Source organism: Dendropsophus ebraccatus, unplaced genomic scaffold, assembly GCF_027789765.1.
Source record: "Dendropsophus ebraccatus isolate aDenEbr1 unplaced genomic scaffold, aDenEbr1.pat pat_scaffold_852_ctg1, whole genome shotgun sequence".
Lineage (NCBI taxonomy): Eukaryota > Metazoa > Chordata > Amphibia > Anura > Hylidae > Dendropsophus > Dendropsophus ebraccatus.
The window spans coordinates 50,789-70,899 of NW_027210452.1; the positions used below are offsets into that span (position 1 = coordinate 50,789).

Genomic DNA, 20,111 nt, shown 5'->3' on the forward strand with positions numbered 1-20,111 from the left:
CCCAAACCTTCGCCAGGTTCCCTCATCCCTATTCAGAACTGCTTAAATAAAGCCATGTGGCCCAGGTGAGTTAGTTTTTTGAAGTGACAGGCTGCTCAGCCAATCACTGGTCGTGGCAGCCATCCTGGGCAGTGATTGGCTGAGCAGTCTGTCCTTTCAGAGAGCGTCTTTGGAGTTGTACCATTGGCTGTGGGGAGCGTGAGAAACCAGGAAGACACCGGGGAGCGTGGAGAGGTAAGGGATACAGTTTATTATTTTCTATACAGATTCACCACCCGTTGGCCGCACATCACTATTACACGTAGCGATGCGCACTCGACAGCCAAAGATTTTAGATCTGGACCAAAAGACAATAAGCCTATGAGAGTTGTCATCAGCTGATCATTGTCTTTATTACATGAAGTGATAATCTACCGAACTGACCTCCGTCGCTCAGTGTAATAAGGCCCTAAATAATAACTGATGTATTATGTTTTACTTGCCCTGTGGTGTGCTCCTCTCCCTTCTCTGTGCCTGAGATGGGGGCAACCCCAGCATGTTCGAGACCGATCAGTCGGCATTTCAATACCGGTGGCTGAAGAAGTTGGGTGCAGCCTATGGCCGTATACATGTTTTCCAGGACACCCTAGGGCTGTATCCTACTCCTTCAGGCACAGGTAAGTAAATGCTGAACAATGAGACACAGGCATGCTCCAGTTGCGATCATCTTTACCCATAGACTTGTATTGGGAGTCCATCCATGTCACCTGCGCTAAGCACAGACTTCTCCAACTGGTTCTCATGATCGGTCTCAGTCACTCTCTGTGACATAGCAAAAGTGTTATCTAATGTCAGGTCCACTGTAGGCTACCTGTGACTATGGTGCTATTCCCCATCAATGTTGCAGCTTTAGCCGGTCATTGGGTGGCTGTAACTATGTATCATGTTGCCTTAGTCTGGGAATCCAAGATTATATAAAACTCCGAACACCTTACTGAATCACAGCAGCTGAAAACAACATCATGGTGTCTTAATAAAGCATGGCATCCCAAGACAAAATCTGCAATAATCAACTGTATAGGCTTACATAACAGCCGCCCGGTACTGACCTGGTTCGGGTACATGTGATGTTTCTCGCCCGGTACTGACCTGGTTCGGGTACATGTGATGTTTCTCGCCCGGTACTGACCTGGTTCGGGTACATGTGATGTTTCTCGCCCGGTACTGATCTGGTTCGGGTACATGTGATGTTTCTCGCCCGGTACTGATATGGTTCGGGTACATGTGATGTTTCTCGCCCGGTACTGATCTGGTTCGGGTACATGTGATGTTTCTCGCCCGGTACTGATCTGGTTCGGGTACATGTGATGTTTCTCGCCCGGTACTGATCTGGTTCGGGTACATGTGATGTTTCTCGCCCGGTACTGATCTGGTTCGGGTACATGTGATGTTTCTCGCCCGGTACTGATCTGGTTCGGGTACATGTGATGTTTCTCGCCCGGTACTGATCTGGTTCGGGTACATGTGATGTTTCTCGCCCGGGTACTGACCTGGTTCGGGTACATGTGATGTTTCTCGCCCGGTACTGATCTGGTTCGGGTACATGTGATGTTTCTTGCCCGGTACTGATCTGGTTCGGGTACATGTGATGTTTCTCGCCCGGTACTGATATGGTTCGGGTACATGTGATGTTTCTCGCCCGGTACTGATCTGGTTCGGGTACATGTGATGTTTCTCGCCCGGTACTGATCTGGTTCGGGTACATGTGATGTTTCTCGCCCGGTACTGATCTGGTTCGGGTACATGTGATGTTTCTCGCCCGGTACTGATCTGGTTCGGGTACATGTGATGTTTCTCGCCCGGTACTGACCTGGTTCGGGTACATGTGATGTTTCTCGCCCGGTACTGATCTGGTTCGGGTACATGTGATGTTTCTCGCCCGGTACTGATCTGGTTCGGGTACATGTGATGTTTCTCGCCCGGTACTGACCTGGTTCGGGTACATGTGATGTTTCTCGCCCGGTACTGATCTGGTTCGGGTACATGTGATGTTTCTTGCCCGGTACTGATCTGGTTCGGGTACATGTGATGTTTCTCGCCCGGTACTGATATGGTTCGGGTACATGTGATGTTTCTCGCCCGGTACTGATCTGGTTCGGGTACATGTGATGTATCTCGCCTGGTACTGATCTGGTTCGGGTACATGTGATGTTTCTTGCCTTCTCTCCTGCTCCGTTTCCGTGAAACCAATTATAAAAATTCACTCTCGTTCATTTCCAGTTGGATGAAGAAAACATCTGTATAGCAGCATTATAGTAGGAACTACCGATATAAAACACAAGTAGGGAATCACTTTCCTTTGTGACATTGGGTATTCAGATCTGACGCATTAGGCATGGTATTGGGCAAGGACTGTCGGAAACCTCTCTAGACCATCCAAGTAGGCCATATAGCCAATAAGCTTGGTCTTGTGTTGGTCACCCAGCTCGATATATCTGGTCAACTTTCAACCACCATTCCTCCAAAGTGGGTAATCCGGATGATAACCAGTGTATCGGGACCAATAACTGCGCAGCTGATTCCAGGTGATGGGAAAGGGTTGCCTGGCATGATCTGCATCGCAAGTAGAGCTATCTCTGGACTCGGAGCTATATGTGTATTGCTGACCAGTTTACAGGCCTGGAAGATATGCATCCACCAGGTGTGCAATGGGGGACAGTTCCACCAGATGTGGAAGAACAAACCATAATCGTTGTTACATCTCCAACAATTGAAGGAGTGTTGCGAACTATAAAGGGACGTAATGTCCGGTGTTTTGTACCATATTGATAATACTTTGTATCCATTCTCCTAAATACGTACACATCTGGAGGAGCTGTGTGGAGCGGTCAGAATCAGGCGAGTTTCGTCCTCTGAGAGAGTCCTGCCCAAGTCTTTTTATCAGAGACAAAGGAAGGGTGGAGCTGTGCCAGGGAAAGGTCTGATTAATTCCTTAATAAATATGGGAAATAACCACTACCAGATACAGACTGTAGCCCAACAGTTCCCCAAACCAGGAGAGCGGTGCTCTGAAATTATACTGCCTACAAATCCTAAGAAAAGACGCCTTCACATAGGACAGCAAAGTAATGTGTGTCAGGGGGACCTTCAAGGAAGACAAGAGACCTGAAACAGTAAGGGGGCCCCCCTCCTCATCCAGCAACAGGTGACGTAGCAGCTCAGATGGGAAAGGGAGTAATTAGAATAATATTATTATTTATGTTTATAGTGCCCTTGGGGGGTAACATACGGAATGTAACATGACATCAAGAAAACAACAAGTAACAAACAAACTGGTACATAGACATAGCGGACCCTGCCCGGGTGCTCGCCATCAATGCAGACTACCACTGAGACGTGGCAATTTAGTTTCACAGTTGCCGGATAAACATTAGCAGTCCAGCACCAGCAACCGTCAGCGTCCGGTGATAATGGCGTCATAAATGCCAAAAGTTCCTGTGTCCCCTAAGGGTTAATAATTTACTGTATACCAGTGTATCAGGCCAGGAAGACTCCTGGTAATGAACCATGTAGTGCTAATAAGGAAAAGGCACTGACAAGTACAGGTAACTGCAGCTAGAAGACCCTGATCCCAGGAGAGAAGTCTCCAGCCAGATCCCTGATGAGCGGAGGGTTATGTCTTCTCACAGATTGCAGAAACTGGTCCTTGTCCTCATCTCCCCAGGCTTCCACATAATAGAGGAGCTCTCGCATCTGCTCCTGACTGATACGCCACATGCGCACTCTGTCATACTGTTCACGTGTCAGTAACCTCCTCTGACGGAGATCATCAAGGATCGGAGCCACCAAAGCTATCCGCTGTATCAGGTCAAGGCGATATCTATCAACAAAATGCTCCTCATACGGGATTGGTGCAGCACCATGTCTGCCCACAAACTGTTCTCCGTCTGGGATAGGAGCCACCCGTCCTATTGGTGCAGCACCATGTCTGTCCACAAGCTGCTCTCTGTCTGGGATAGGAGCCACCCGTCCTATTGGTGCAGCACGATGTCTGTCCACAAAGTGCCGCTGATCTGTAATCAGAAAATACAACATGAGAGGTTTTTAAACATATATCTTTTTCCTATATAAAGCAGCAGCCTTCTAACTAGATGTGCCTACCCCATAGCAGCTACCCAGGCTGTCTCTGTGACTTGGCCACCCGTGTAATATGTGTCAGGCTACTCTGCTGTCCAGTAACAAAGAAGCAGCTGTGCCGGGCAAGTTACATGTGGATGTATATGTTTGACTTTCCCTTATAGGCTACTTTAAAAGGAAACTCCTGTAAAAAATGTTCCTTGAACTCAAGTGGTGTTGGAAAGTTATACAGATTTGGAATTTACTTCTATTTGAAAATCTCCAGTCTTCCAGTATTTATCAGCTGCTGTATGTCCTCCAGGAAGTGGTGTATTCTCTGCAGTCTGACACAGTGCTCTCTGCTGCCACCTCTGTCCATGTCAGGAACTGTCCAGAGCAGGAGAGGTTTTCTATGGGGATTTGCTTCGTGACATGGACAGAGGTGGCAGCAGAGAGCACTGTGTCAGACTGGACAGAAAACATCACTTCCTGCAGGGTTTTCTTTTTGCCGGAGTACCCCTTTTAGTGGTAGCGGCGGCTGTATGTCAGTGCGATGTCACTGTAAGTCCATGTGCTGCTGTTGGATTTGTGTCATTACCTGGGAAGGGCGGTTGTTGTGATCTTCTATTTGTAGCAGATCCGGCTGTCTCCCCCCTGAGATGGTCAAGATCTTCTAATAAAAGGAACAACAATAGAAAGTTATATACATCACATAAAACAGAAACTCCTAATCTAAGGACGTTCTTGTGTCTAGGTGTCACTGCGTATGAAGGCGACGGTGGCTGCTGTCAGTGGCAGGACATGGAATGGGCGCTGACACCTAATCTCCTTCTGCTAAGTGCCTGCGGATGGACCTGCCACAATCTGACTCCGATCCCCTATCCTGTAGCCTGGTAAGGGATACGTGATACAATTTGGAATACCCCTTTAAATCTGTGGGGCATGTGGTTGCTTTAGTATTAGTAATAAATAACATCCATATCGTGGTAAATACTTGAAATCAAAGTATTTTAGGAGTGATACCTTTATTGGCCAACAAAAAAACTGTTAGAGCTGTGAGCTTTCGGGATTCACAAGATCCCTTCTTCAGACATGGATCTTGTGAATCCCGAAAGCTCACAGCTCTAACAGTTTTTTTGTTGGCCAATAAAGGTATCACTCCTAAAATACTTTAATTTCAAGTATTTACCACAATATGGATTTTTCTGGCTAACACGGTACCATACTATACATTTTTCAAGAATAATAAATAACATATAAGCAGTTGCTCTGTCCGTAACCTCCTCACCTCTTCTTAGAGAACGTAACCAGACGATGTTCCCATTGCTTCTCTCTGCTATACTCAGCTGGATTTCCTCACCGATGTCCCGTACAGTAATCCCAGTGTAAGGATAAAGCTTAGATGGACAGGAGAATTTGAAACGTATAACCTAAAAGGATAAAATAAATATATGTAAATATACGTTCATATGTTCTCTCTGTAAAGCTGCAGCCAGAGTGCTGTGGCCCCGACTTATACCCCCCAGAACAATAGGGCTGGATGGTGACAATCCATCACACCCGATAGTAATTGCTATTAGTATTATGGGCCTATTCCACGGGCTGAGCAGGGGAAAGTTTGTATGCATAACTGTATGCAGCTTTGAGACCCTGCCCTTGGGCCCTGCCTATCCCAGCTCCATTCCATGCTATTTATGTATTTATCCCCGATAGTTACCCCGCTGGTCTTACCTCAGCGTCCATCACCGCTCCAGGAGGTCCCTGCACAACGTATTCTTTCCACCTGTACACAGAACTCGTCTGAGGAGGTTTAGAAATGTAGTGAAATTCATTCCCCACCTGCTTGTCTATAGCCTGGAGATTATAAGAGCGGGAATACAGAGAGGATTATAGGGAGCGCATAGCACAAGTGACTTTTCTGCTTTCACATTGTCGTTTCAACAATCCCTGCATAGATCAATACAACAAGGAAATATGAGTCTTTGTAATATATCTTATCAGACAAAAATGCGTCCTTCCCCTGTTACCGAGCATGTTTCCTCTCCCCCTTCTTCAGCTTAGCAGTGACTTTTGCTTACCGTCAGTCTGTGTGATCTGGATGTCAGAGGGCTGGTCCAATCACTGTCTGGACAAGGACTCTGGCATCTCATCTCAAGTACACTTGTGTTCTGGGACTTTGCGATAGTCTCTTGTAGCTTAAGCTGGTGTTTATATTGGATTTGATTGCTTGGATTTCTGACCTCTTTGCCTTTCCTTCTGACCTCTGTTTGTGACCATACTTTATTGTCGCTGACCGCCTAGGGTCAGGCTGGAAAGTAGACAGGAACAGTTTGGAGGGGGCCTAGTACCAGGGCTCACACTGCCTGTTTATCCCTATACAGGTCCAGTTCTTTGCCGGTATAACAGCTGTCACAGAGTATTTCAGCACAATGTAATGGACTCACCCTTTTTAATCTCGGTTCATTATCAATCATGGCAAAGAGGCGAAAGCTGTAGCTCGTATCAACTTTGCAGTAGATCAGTACGACTCCATCAAGCGGGAAGAGACTTGGTATAAACGTCAGGATCTTCTCTATTACAGCCCCCCAAAAGGAAAAAGTGGGATTCTCCAGCACCGCGTAAGAGGGGTCAAGTCTTGTCGGTGATTCCAGGGTTATTTTATTGTCTTTAAAATGGACGCATTTAATATAGGTTTTATACTGGTCATAACCTGCAAGACACAGGAATATAGTCACTGATGTGTACATTGTATTACACTATGCTGGATGTGCATCACTATACTACAGGGCTCACAAGAGAACAAGGGTGAGGTCTTAAACTCATGTTCTGTATGCAAAACAGGGGGGATAATGTACTATAGCTTAGTCTGGGATACAACAATGTTTTAGACATCCGGGGGGAAGATTTATCAAGTACGCCGGTCTTAAATTAAGACCCACCCCCTTTCCACCGGCCGATTTTACTAGTGGATCTGTCCCGCGTACCAAATCTACACCTGCTTTTTTACGCACCTAGAATACGCCAGGGATAAGGTGAAGATTTTTTCCCCAAAGCACTCGCTTGTGCAAAAATCTCCCCCTTTCCCCCAATGTACGCCCTGCCCACCTGATGGGTGCACAGGGGGCGTGACAGTGAGGGGAGGAGGCGTAATCTCATCCTACACCTGATGGGTGCGCAGAGGGCGTGACAGGGAGGGGAAGCGTAATCTCATTCTACACCTGATGGGTGCACAGGGGGCGTGACAGTGAGGGGAGGAGGCGTAATCTCATCCTACACCTGATGGGTGCGCAGAGGGCGTGACAGGGAGGGGAAGCGTAATCTCATTCTACACCTGATGGGTGCACAGGGGGCGTGACAGGGAGGGGAGGAGGCGTAATCTCATCCTACACCTGATGGGTGCGCAGGGGGCGTGACAGGGAGGGGAGGAGGCGTAATCTCATCCTACACCTGATGGGTGCGCAGGGGGCGTGACAGGGAGGGGAAGCGTAATCTCATTCTACACCTGATGGGTGCGCAGAGGGCGTGACAGGGAGGGGAAGCGTAATCTCATTCTACACCTGATGGGTGCGCAGAGGGCGTGACAGGGAGGGGAAGCGTAATCTCATTCTACACCTGATGGGTGCACAGGGGGCGTGACAGGGAGGGGAGGAGGCGTAATCTCATCCTACACCTGATGGGTGCGCAGGGGGCGTGACAGGGAGGGGAGGAGGCGTAATCTCATCCTACACCTGATGGGTGCACAGGGGGCGTGACAGGGAGGGGAGAAGGCGTAATCTCATCCTACACCTGATGGGTGCACAGGGGGCGTGACAGGGAGGGGAGGAGGCGTAATCTCATCCTACACCTGATTGTCATGGAAAATATCTACAACTGCTCCGGAGCTGCTGTGCGGCAGGCCCAGATAGTTACCGATGTCCTTGCAGCTCAGACAGGCCTCTCCGAACCTGCTGCGGCGAGGGATCGGGAGGAAGAAGGAGAAGACCTGCAGCCTGGACAGGTAATGTATGATGTTTTTAAATCGTCGGTCGCCCGCTGCACACCGCTATTCCAGGTAGCGATGCACAGGTGGCGACCGATTATTTTAGGTTTGAAACTAAATGAACGATCAGCCGGTGACACGATCATCCGCTAATCGTTCTCTCTTTTCCACGGAGCGATAATTGGCCGAATTGGGACGATTCGGCTGATTATCGTTCCGTGGAATAGTCCCCTAAGCAAAGCTCTTTGTTTGTTCGTCAAGCTGCTTATCAGCCATCTGCCTTTCAAGAGTGTTCCGCTACCTGCTGCTCCACCCTGGGTGTTGGGAAAAGCTGAATCCAGTCCTGGGAAACTTCTTGCTGAATCTAGCTTTTCCCGGCAGCCAGAGGGGAGAGGCATGGGGCGGCAGTTGAAAGGCAGGTGGCTGAAAACGAAACACTTCGCTTTTAGAGGGCCGATCCGCTCATCTCTAGTATAGACATGTATGTGTGTAAACCCACCTCTTTACATTTGGTTAGTAAATGCACCAAAAACGATAGTGAAATATGTTTGGCCCCCAGGGCTCTGAACAGCCTTACTGGATGCTGGATCCAACTACAAACTGCACAGAAACGGCCCTGAGGATGGAGGTAAGAGGCTCCCCTTCATCCTCAGCCCCCGGGCACAGTAGGGAGCTATCAGCAGGTTACATTCGTCTAACCAGCCTATAGTTCCCTCTAACATCACATTGATTATTATTATAAGACCGGAGCAACTTACATTGTGGAGACAGGTAATGAGGTAGATACACAGCTGACACGTTATCCGGCCCTTCCAGTACTGTTACATTGAACAGAGGACCCACAGTCTCGTATCGGCTTCTCAGAGTATCGGTCATGTGATTACTCCAGGACTCCACATTGTACTCCAGGACCACCGGCCCCTTCACCACAAACTGTATCCCGGTCTCAGGGCAGATGTGTGGTCCAGCAGATGTCAGGCGTAATCTGGGGGAAGATACGGCAAAGTGTTATATACCAGGCACAGTGTGAGCAAGTTGTTCCAGGTTAGCAGAACTTGTGTCTGTATATCCATAGGCTTTATACAGCAACAAAATCAAACAAACCAGATTATTCAGGATCTAGCACTATTCATATAATTATCTCCAGTTCTCACAGATTGCCATATTATCCTGTATGGGCTGCCCAGGAAAGTGCAAGTAGAGAAGTGACAACCGCGCTGTGTGCAGTGACCCAGTACTGGTATGGTCTCAGGATCACCTAAGATGTACTATATGTAGGTATATAAGTCTGTAAATCTGTTGATCTACACTTTTTTGTTGTTATCAGGTAATGGCAGATGGCAATCACGGACATACACCACACAAATTAACTCTTTCAGTGCCATCCTCTAGTATTAAAACCATTCAAGATTTATGTTTGCTTTGTATAGAAGATGTTCGGTAAACGTTACCTGTCATGCTACAACCACCTGGTGTCTTGGTCCACTCCTTAAGTTCCCTGTTTCCCTGAAAATAAGACCTAGTGGAGGTTTTGCTGAATTGCTAAATATAAGGCCTCTGCCGAAAGTAAGACCTAGCAAAGTTTTGTTTGGAAGCATGCCTGCCAAACAGAACACCAGGGCATGCAGCTGGGTTCTTTTTAGCCACCGCCATTGTCCCCTACCTTCACCGTCCATTGCAGAGCAGCTGCATACAGGACATCTGCCACCAACCCTTATTCTCAGCCATCACTTGGAAGTGTGCAGGCAAGGAGTCAAGAGGCCCGTTGCCTGCCGCCATTCCCGTTGTCCACTACTGCCAGCTGTAGAGCTGCACGCAGTCTGCCGTTATCCCGTTGCCTGCTGCCATACTGTATGCTGTCCCTGCTGTGCTGTACAAGTGTGCTGTGGTGAGCTCCCTGGTGGCCAGAAGCCGCCATACCATATGCTGTCCCTACTGTGCTGTACGAGTGTGCTGTAGTAAGCTTCCTCTGTGTAATGGAAGCTACCATACCGTACGCTTTGTCCCTCCTGTGCTGTATGAGTGTGCTGTGGTGAGCTCCCCCTAGTGGCCAGAAGCCGCCCTACCATATGCTCTGTCCCTGCTGTGCTTTACGAGTGTGCTGTGGTGAGCTCTCCCTGGTGGCCGGGAGCCGCTATACCATACACTGTGTCGCTGCTGTGTATGTGACATGTAAATTCTTCTTCATAGAAAAATAAACATCTCCTTAAAATAAGACCCAGTGCATCTTTGGGAGCAAAAATTTATATTAGACACTGCCTTATTTTTGGTGAAACACGATACAGCATAAAGGACACCATCATACCAGACATGAATACGTAGGAGTGGCCTGGGCAAAGGCTTTTCACCTAGTGCAGATCCTCCCCCTTCCACCACAAAATGTTGCTGGTCTACAGGTGGCACTTTGCTATGTGACATCACTATACAACCACCAATCCCAGCTAGACAACACGTGTATGTTTTCACATAGCAGAACTGCCTTGTTACAAGCTCATGAGTGGTACTGCTCCAGAGCACCATACAGCGCCACCATCCGCATCACCTTTTATTTTACTAAAAAAAAAATAGTCTCCAGGAACAATTTGCTGCTGTGCCAGTGTATCTAAGCCTATTATGTACAATACTGTCTGCTGAGATACTGTATCTAAGCTAATTGTGTGTGATCTCAGTGTCCAGCATCACAAAACAGTCTTATCCTCCCACATACATGATATCACAGACACAGTACACGTTCTATTACCTGTATACTTTAGTGTTTGCCGATGGTCCACTTCCCACAGATCCAGAATCTGGAGCCTAAACCAATAGAGAAAAAGCGGTTACTAGACTGTCACCCGGGGCAAATACTGAGTTTTCTACCCTAGCCCTAAATCCAAATACCCCGGAAAGCAGAGTACCTGGGTGGTGCCATCCAGCAGAGACCCTACCAGGAGACCCATAGCTTTTTTCCATTGATACAATGAGGATAACTGCACCATATTGAAGGGAGGATGGATGGGGCCATGTATGGTGAGATTTTGGTTGACAACCTCCTTCCTTCGGTAACAGCATTGAAGATGGGTCGTGGCTAGTATTGAGCAGATCTGTCAAACTGTTTAGGTTCAACAATGTTCCCCGAACCTGAATACTCAGCATTTGATTCCCTGCAGCTGCAGAAGTTGGATGCCTCCTTAGGGAGTCCGGGAAAATATAGATACAGTTATCGGCTGTATCCATGTTTTTGTGGCAACTGTTCTTACCCATCCCTCAAGTTCTCTATCTAGACCTCAGGTGTCAGACTCAGGCCCTCTAGCTGTTACAAGACTATAATTCCCATCATGCCTGGACAGCCAAAGCTCAGGCATGATGGGAATTGTAGTTTGGCAACAGCCGGAGGCCTACGATCCAGACTATATCCATCTCATTCCCTAGTCTCCACACTCCACTAACCTCCGAGCCATCTTCTCCCCTATTCAGGTGCAGCTCATCCCTACCATAGAACCTGGAGTCGGCCGAGTTTTCCATGAACCCAAACCCCTTCTTGTTGCAAAGTGACACGGGTCAGGATCCAACGATGGATGAAGCTTCACCTCCTTACCTTACTGTCCAGCACAGCGTCCACATTCTGCACCGTCCCATCATCAGTTGCACCTGGATGGAAAGAACAAGCTGTAACTTGACTTTATTAAACACTGGATATTATTATTTTATTGGCTTTGTTTAAAGAGCTAAAATAATGTATCCCTTATCTACAAGAAAGATGGTGTCAGATCACAGGATGGGGTGAAGGGAGAGTACCCCAAAACCACCAGAATGGGGCCATAAGCATTTGCTATGAACAGAGCGGCAAGTTATGCATGAGCACATACATTGTCTATAGAGCTGCTGAAGGTGGCCAAGAGTTGTGGCCAAGAGTTGTACTTGGTCACCTTTGGCAGCTCCATAAACAAAGGAGTCAGGGTCCTATTCCACAGGTCGAGCAGAACCCGATCAACGATACTGGGCTTATTCCACGGCCCCGATGATCGTTTAGCGAGGGCTGCAGGGACATCGTTACCGATGTCCTTGCAGCCCTTGTTTCACACATTACCTGTCCGGGCTGCAGGTCTTCTTCTCCCGGTCCCGCGCCGCAGCAGCTTCGGAGCGGGGCTTTCTGAACTGACAGAATGCTCAGCCAATCACTGGCCACGGCGGTTCCAGCCAGTGATTGGCTAAGCGGTCTGTCAGTTCAGACAGGCCGCTCCGAAGCTGCTGCTGCGGCGCAGGACCGGGAGAAGGAGAAGACCTGCAGCCCGGACAGGTAATGTATGATGTTTTGAAATCGTTGGTCGCCGCCGCAAACCGCTATTCCACCACAGCGATGCACTGGTGAGGAACGATGATTTTAGGTCTGAACCTAAATGAACGATCAGCCGATGACACGATCATCAGCTGATCGTTCTCTCTATTCCACGGAGCGATAATCGGCCGATTCGGGCTCCATGGAATAGGCCCCTCAGTGAGCCACTTCTGGACTATTATTTTCTATCGTCCATGTGGCAGCTATAAAGCATACCTCTAAATCAGTGCTTCTCAATTCCAGTCCTCAGGCCTCACCAACAGGTCATGTTTTGAGAATTTCCCATACAAAGGACACCTGTGCTAATACCTGATGCACTGAGTATAATTATATCACCTGTGAAATACTAAGGAAATCCTCAAAACATGACCTGTTGGTGAGACCTGAGGACTGGAATTGAAAAGCACTGTTCTAAATGATGATAAAAACATCTCAGGCAAGATGGCTGCCCCAAAAGATACAGAGAATAGAATAAAATAATAAAATGTACAATAATCTTTGTCAGTATATGGATCTAATTAGTAAAACAAATATAAATATGGTGCTATATGCTAGGATGAACTATATGAAGTTATTTACCTGCAGGAAAGATGTTTGTCAGTATTGCACCGATACTTCTAACCATCCCACGTGAGGGCAGATCAGGGTCTGTACGCTTATTACGATGGAACCTCGCTTTGTTGGACTGCCCGGATTCTTTAAGGACAGATAACGGGTCGGTTGTGCGAAGCTTCTTCTCAATCGCACGCATGATCTGGGATGGGTCCTCTTCTAGTCTTACACTCTGCTTCTCCTGGAGACTTGTCCCCATCAACTTTTTGAGTCTAGTAAGTTCTTCATCCTTGTTCTTCGAAGCCTCATTTAGAGAGCGCCTCGCTAGCAGACACCATCTTCTATCGATAGCAGCAGAATCCTGGGGGCAGTAATATTTCAGGGGCAGATTGTATTCGGGGCATTTTTCAGCTTCCAGAGCCACACCCAGAGACAGTTCACACTGCAGATAGGAGCTAATATCAGGTATGGAAGGGTCATCAGACTTTTCCCGCTCATACTGAAGCTTCTCCAATTGTTGCGTCAGCTCGGTGTTCGTCTGCAGGGACGGTCTTTTCCCACACTGAGGACAAGTATAATACCAGGACTGGTCCTGGGTGTTTAGTCTCTCTGTGATACAGAGCGGGCAGCAGCTGTGTCCACATATCAGGGATGTAGAGTCGCTGTAAAGGTTCTGGCAGATGCTGCATGTCAGATCTTCTCCCAGCTTAGAAGACGCCATTCTCCAAAGAATGTGAAGGAAACTGGAAACGCCTAAGGCTAATGCCACTTCCTAAGAGACTGGAACCACCCAAGTGGGTGTTACACAAGGCAAAGTGCACGTCCTCCCCTGATATTTTCCATTACACTTGAGTTCAAGGCTGGCTTTGCCTTTAAGACTGTCAGGAACTCCAGATGTGCTATGTATATACGCACTGGTGATAGCTGCACAAACTGCATCGGAAAACCCGCACAAAACCTGAGGGAACGAAACAAGAGGAGGTGGGGTTTTTTCTTTTGCCCTTAAGCACAGACCCAATTTTCATTTTTGCACTTTTGCTTTTTCTTATAGTGCTTGTATTTCTTTCACTTACATAGCCCCCCCCATGAGCCTTTATTTTTTGCGACACCAATGGTACTTTGCAATGACAGGCTTCATTTCTTTCTTGCATGGTGAAATTCGGGGAGTTTTATGTTTATGCCGTTCACTCTATGGTAATACTGACATGTTAGATCTATGTTCCTCAAGTCAGTACGATTACATTTATAGGCAACTTATAGAACTTCATTTGACGGCTTTTAAAAAATTAAAACCTTTTTTTAATAGAAAAAAAGTCTCTATTCCCATCCTTATAACGCTTTAATTTGTTTGTCTATGGGGCTGTGTGAGGTGTCATTGTTTGCGCCATGATGTGTTCTTTCTATTAGTACCTTGCTTGCGTATATGCAACTTTTTGATCACTTCTTATTACATTTTTCCAGATTTGATGTGACCAAAAATTCTCAATTTTGCACTTTAGCATTTTTTGCGCTTACGCCACTTACCGTGCAAGATCAGAAAAGTGATAATTTTATAGTTTGGGTGAATACGCACTCGGAGATACCAAATATGTTTATTTTTATAAAATGAGAATGGGGGTAAACTTTTACTATGGGATGGGATTTTGTATTTTGACAGTGGTATTTAGATGGTTAGTTAGCCGGGTACAGTGATTGGCCTGTGTCAGCTAATAGCATTAGTCCCAGGCTGCAGATAGCAAGAGGAAGTGCGCTCAGAGCGGGGTCACAACGCAACCCCTCTCTAAACACCCCTAGCGGCGCCATAATCAGAGATGAGCGGACCGTTGGACTTTTGGTCCGCCGGCATCGGCACTCTCGTCATGCCTGTGATCCCGGCCGCATAGTTGCAATCCCGCGAATATGCGGCCAGGATATTCCAGGGATTTCAACATCGATTCCCTGGAATATCCTGGCCGCATATTTTCGGGAGCGCAACTATGCGGCTGGGATCACAGGCAGGACGAGAGAGCGAACTGCTTTCAGACCAAGTCTGAACAGTTCACTCATCTCTAGCCATAATGTACCAGATACATCATGGGTCACTAAGAGGTTAAAGGGAATATGTCACCTAGATTTGTTTTTGCTTCTTAGACCCAATACAGGAACATGTTAGTTATTTTTTTCTAATCTGTTTTTATTTTCTGATTATGGGGGCTGCCATATTGCCTGAGCCATTTTTAACAAGTTAGTGGCATACTTTATGGCATACGTAGTGAAATTCACTTTAATTCATACTTCCAACATTTTAGTTCATGACCTTTCTCAAAAATGCAAACATTCTCCAACAGCAGTGCGATGACACCTGGACTTCTGGCAACACTGTCTTGCCATTGGAGAGCGCAAGGGGCGTGGTTTCAGATGGTATGTGTTTTAATGCATGAGGGAACACAGCATAAGAATTATTTCAGAAATGCAAGGGTTAATAGTATTTAGTAAATTGAGTAAAGTGAGTGAAAGAACGGAAGAGAAATGTAATCCAATCAGTCTTCGGTGTGACCTGTACCTTCAGCATTATATCTTCTCCTAAGAGGTTTCATCATCTTGGAGAACTAACCCCAGCTCTTCTGTGGATGTCGTAATCCAGATCCTTCTTTCTCTTCACAGACTGGACGATGTGACAGGAATCTGTGCGGCCATATTATAGGAGCCAACTTTCAGCCAAGATCTTACTCTAGTGCAGGAGATTGGTGGGGGGGCCATGTTGGCATCAACTATTGATAGACTCTCCTGTGGTTAGGCTATCAATTTTTTTCCTGGACAATCCCTTTGACACCTTAAGGATGCAGCCAATTTTGACCCTAAAGACAAAGACATATTTTTACACTCTCTGTAAACCCTGTAAGTGCAGCGGTTGGCACTAACCATGGCATCTACATGGTTATGTGGCAGAGACTGGCTACAGCCCGGTCTCTATAGTTCCACCAGGAGCGCAGCTGTGATTTCTGCACCCCAGTTCCTATGTTTCCATGCATAGTTAAGTCGCTTGGTCCTATATCCACATTGAAGGTCCAGCTTTATGTCCAAAGTTTTTTCCATGAAGACAACTTCTGGCCAGACTTATATAGATGGGTTTACCTGGGCCCCACTAGATTCTGCCATTTTTGAGCTGATGGACATGTGATTCTGAAGAAAAAGAAATACGATGGCACAGCTTTACCAAACTTCTGATTTACCTGTGACAACCAATCACAGCTCAGCTTTAATTCTGCAACCTCCTTTAGTAAAACAAAAACTGAGCTGTGGCAGTGATTTTCTACAGACATCGGACTCATTTGCATTTGCAGATGGCTGCAACGGCAGGAGGGGTAAACATTGGGGACTCTATCCAGATTGTCTCATATAGAATAATAAATCTAGAATGATGTGGCTTTTACCTGCTATACCAAATTTCCTTTGATGCCCCAGTCCTCAACGTTGCACGTTTCTTTGTGTCTCTACAAAACAGCTTGAACAGGACATCTTATTGCGAAAATTCAAACGTTAATTGTGTCGTGTAAACGCAGCATAAGGGTCAATTTACACAGAAAGATTATCTGCCAAAGATTAGAAGCCAAAGCCGACCCCACCGGCCCGATCGCCACCCCCGCCGCAAGCATACCTTACCTGCGAGGCGTAGCAGGTGTTCGAAATTCCCGGCTACCCTCTTCAGTGCATTGATTGGCTGAGGGGAGCCAGGAATTTCAAACAGCTCCTCTTCAGCCAATCAGTGCTCCTCTTCAGCACTAATTGGCTGAAGAGGAGCTGTTTGAAATTCCCATCTACCCTCTTCAGCGAATCAATGCACTGAAGAAGGTAGCCGGGAATTTCGGACACCCGCTACGCTGAGCAGGTAAGGTATGCTCGTGGCCGGGGCGGCAGGGGTGCTGACCGCCCGGGGGGCGATCGAGCCGGCGCAGGGGACTGTAGGATGCGGGTGGGATGGGGCAGGGCTCTGAACTGCCACGATCCCGGCTGCTTACTGCAGCATGGGACCGCGGCTATTAGTGGGTGTCGCCGACCGGCCACGCAAGCTAATTAGGACAGTTAGACGCAGCTGTCAAACATGACAGCTGCCTCTAACTGTCTTGTGTCCCCCTTTCCCTGGTGTCTAGTGGCTCAATCTCCCCCCACCCCTGCAGTCACAGGGGGGATGGGGGGGAAATCCGGTGAACTGAGCCGGCTCGGCAATCTATTTAGATGGTCTGCAGCAGACAATTATAATAGAGCACCGATCTGATGGATCGTGCTCTATTATATACACAGCATTGATCTCAATGGGAGACCAATGCTGTGTATATAGAAGTCCCCCAGGGGGAGCAGTGCTATGTATATAGAAGTCCCCCAGAGAGATCAGTGCTGTGTATATAGAAATCCCCCAGAGGGCTTCTATTTACTGTAAGTGTTTTTAATAAAAAAAAATCCTCTCCCCTAATAAAAGTTTAAATCACCCCCCTTTTTCCCATTTTATAAATAAAAAATAAACATATTTGTAATCGGCCAAAATATTAATTTATCACATTCCTGATCTCGCATGGTAAACGACGTAAGTGCAAAATTGCGCATTTCTGGTCGCATCAAATTCAGAAAAATTTACGCAAGTACGATACTGATAGATAGAACACATCATGGCGCATTCAGGGCATTGAAATGAATGGGGCCACTGCAGTACACCATTAATGAGCAAATTTAAAATACTTCGCTAGGCTCAGTGGTTGGCCTGTCAGCCTGCTGCCTCTGAACTCTGTGTTGCTCCTCTCTGGGTACCTGGAAAAGCTGAATCCAGTCCTGAGAAACTAGGAGGTTTCCCTGGATTAGATCCAGCTTTTCCAAGCACCCGCAGAGAGGCGGCACAGAGGTCAGAAGCCGCAGGCTGACAGGCCAACCACTGAGCCTAGCGAAGCGCTCCGCTACCACTGCAGATTCCCTCATGCCTAGTAGCAGGATGTTGCTGGTAAGAGACGATTTTAACCTGTGGGAACCTAAGTCATTGTGCCAAGCAGCAGTGTAGAGATCACATGCAGCTCAGGTTACACACTCTGCTCCACTGTTCCTTCCTTCTAGTATAGTGGAGGAGACAGTATCACCATCAGATGATGCTAGCTGCACTACACTATATCCCTGTAAAGCTGGCGATTTTTTTTGCCGCATTGTGTAAACACGCAGTAAGGTTCCCGGTCACTGAAGGATACCCGACCCCTCTGTGTATATACACGCTTATTTATTCAGCACACGTAACATGACTGCCACCTGGCGGTGAGTGCGGTACACTGCAGCTGTCCTGTAATGTCCGCTATAGTGCCATCATGGTAGCCCGGGCCGGGGGCTTTTTTGGCGGGCTATGCCTGGTCAGCGCTGCGCCTTTTCTGCGCCAGGCTGTGGGCGCTGGTGTCCCGGGGTTTGGCGTGCTTCTCCGTCCAGCTCCGGGCGGTGGCGCTGTACGCGGCCCTGTGGTACTTGTATTCCCGGGCGATGTCCCGCCATCAGGGGGTCCTCCGGGTTGGGCTCGGCCATGAGGAGCTGGATGGAGGTCAGGACGGAGGACAGGCTCAGGGCCGGCCTCCAGGCGCCTTTAGGCGGCCGGCTTCAGGATGTCCAGGCAGATCCTGCCGGCGGTGTCTATGTTCGGGTGGTAAATGGGGGTGACAAACTGCACCCGAGGGGGCTCGAAGGGGTATCTGTCCGGCACGGTGACCTCCAGGCTGAACACCCCGCCCTCATAGGGGGTTCCCGGGCCGCCCACCACCTGAGCCCGCAGCTCGTCCATCTTATCGCCCACCAGCCAGAGCTGACCCCGGAGGGCGGCTCGGTGCTGAGGAGCTGCAGCTCCCGCTTTAGTCGTGACTGTCTCTGCATCTCACAAGATGGCGGCGGTGATGTGTGAGGAGAGCGGGGCCGCTCAAAAAGCCCGCCAAGCCGATCAAGTGATCAATGTCGCGGCTGGTGGTGTGTGGAGCAGAGTCATGTGACCTGAGAGCGGGAAGATTACTGACTGTACGTCCTGTGATGGAGGTTACCTCATAGCTGTGGAGTTACATATAGATATACATATTATATCCTGTGTGAGCTATAATAAGGTCGGTCTCGTCATGTATCACACATTACCTCTCCCCTCAGCTGCCTTATTCTTGTAACCTGAATCACTTATGTGTCTGATCTGTGGTGTCTCTGCTCCTCCATATTGTTTGTGGCCATACACGATGGCTCCAGTAAATATACTGCTGGATATTATAACCTGCTGAAGTATAGCAGTGTCTGTAATCCAGCATTATACTAGTGCAGTGTTCACACAGGATATAGGTGAGGATTCCACCCAAAAATCTGAACACTCTGAAGGTAGTTGAGGGGAATAGTGAGAGGGAAAGGCGCAGGTAGCGGAGTTGAGCTGCGTATTTACTGGAGGGGGATATTGTAGGTAGCGGAGGGGAATGGTGCAGGTAGCAGAGTGTAATTACACAGGTAGCGGAGGGGAACGGTGCAGGTAATGGAGGGGGAATGGCGCAGATAGCAGAGTGTAATGGTTCAGGTAGTGGAGAGGAATGACGCTGGTAGTGGAGGGGAACAGCGAAGGTCTCCAAACTGCGACTCTTCAGCTGTTGCAAAACCACAATTCCCATCATGGGTTAAGAGCGTTTTGGTTTAAGAGCTCACAGTTTTTCAAAATTGTGACTTGGTGTAAGAGCATTGCTTTGGTTTAAGAGCTCCCTGTACTGGGTGGGAGAAGGAGGGGAAGGGTATGGTCTGCATAGCGAGGTCTACAGCCCTGTACTCTGACCCAGGAAGTCTCCCTCACCTTCCAAATCATAGCAGATCCACTTCAGGCTGGGGCTTACATCAGGGGACAGGACTGTGGAGGTAATCTCTCCATAGCTGTAACCCCTCTCTCCCCGGACAGAGAGTGCTGCCTGTATGTGCCCACATCTGTCCTGCTCATTCCTTCCTGCTCCCTGCAGTCTCTGTCCGCCCTGTGTTTTCACCATCCTCTCCATTACTGTACAGTAACTTATAATATCACAGATTCTGCTTTTTCTGAATGTTTGTTTCATCTGTTTACATGTTATTCAGAATAATAAATAATTTTTTCATATTCACCCGCCATTTCACTGGCCACCCGCCATTAACCCCTTAAACGATGCGATCGTGGTGCCGCAG

The 20,111-nt window shown here is 47.9% G+C and overlaps 1 protein-coding gene and 1 pseudogene across 1 annotated transcript; both read right to left on the minus strand.

Annotated features, from left to right (window-relative positions):
* Positions 1-3,226: 3,226 nt before the first annotated feature.
* LOC138780801 (NACHT, LRR and PYD domains-containing protein 1b allele 5-like) lies at positions 3,227-14,806 on the minus strand. The gene is made up of 9 exons (XM_069956723.1): positions 12,972-14,806; positions 11,652-11,704; positions 10,815-10,870; positions 8,833-9,059; positions 6,540-6,805; positions 5,827-5,949; positions 5,384-5,525; positions 4,694-4,768; positions 3,227-4,052 (listed from the first exon to the last, which is right to left on the minus strand). Exons 1-9 carry the CDS (start codon positions 13,663-13,665, stop codon positions 3,595-3,597), a joined length of 2,094 nt encoding a protein of 697 aa, XP_069812824.1. The 5' UTR covers positions 13,666-14,806; the 3' UTR covers positions 3,227-3,594.
* A 3,492-nt stretch (positions 14,807-18,298) lies between these two features.
* LOC138780797 (ubiquitin-conjugating enzyme E2 T-like) lies at positions 18,299-18,875 on the minus strand (annotated as a pseudogene).
* Between the last annotated feature and the right edge of the window lie 1,236 nt (positions 18,876-20,111).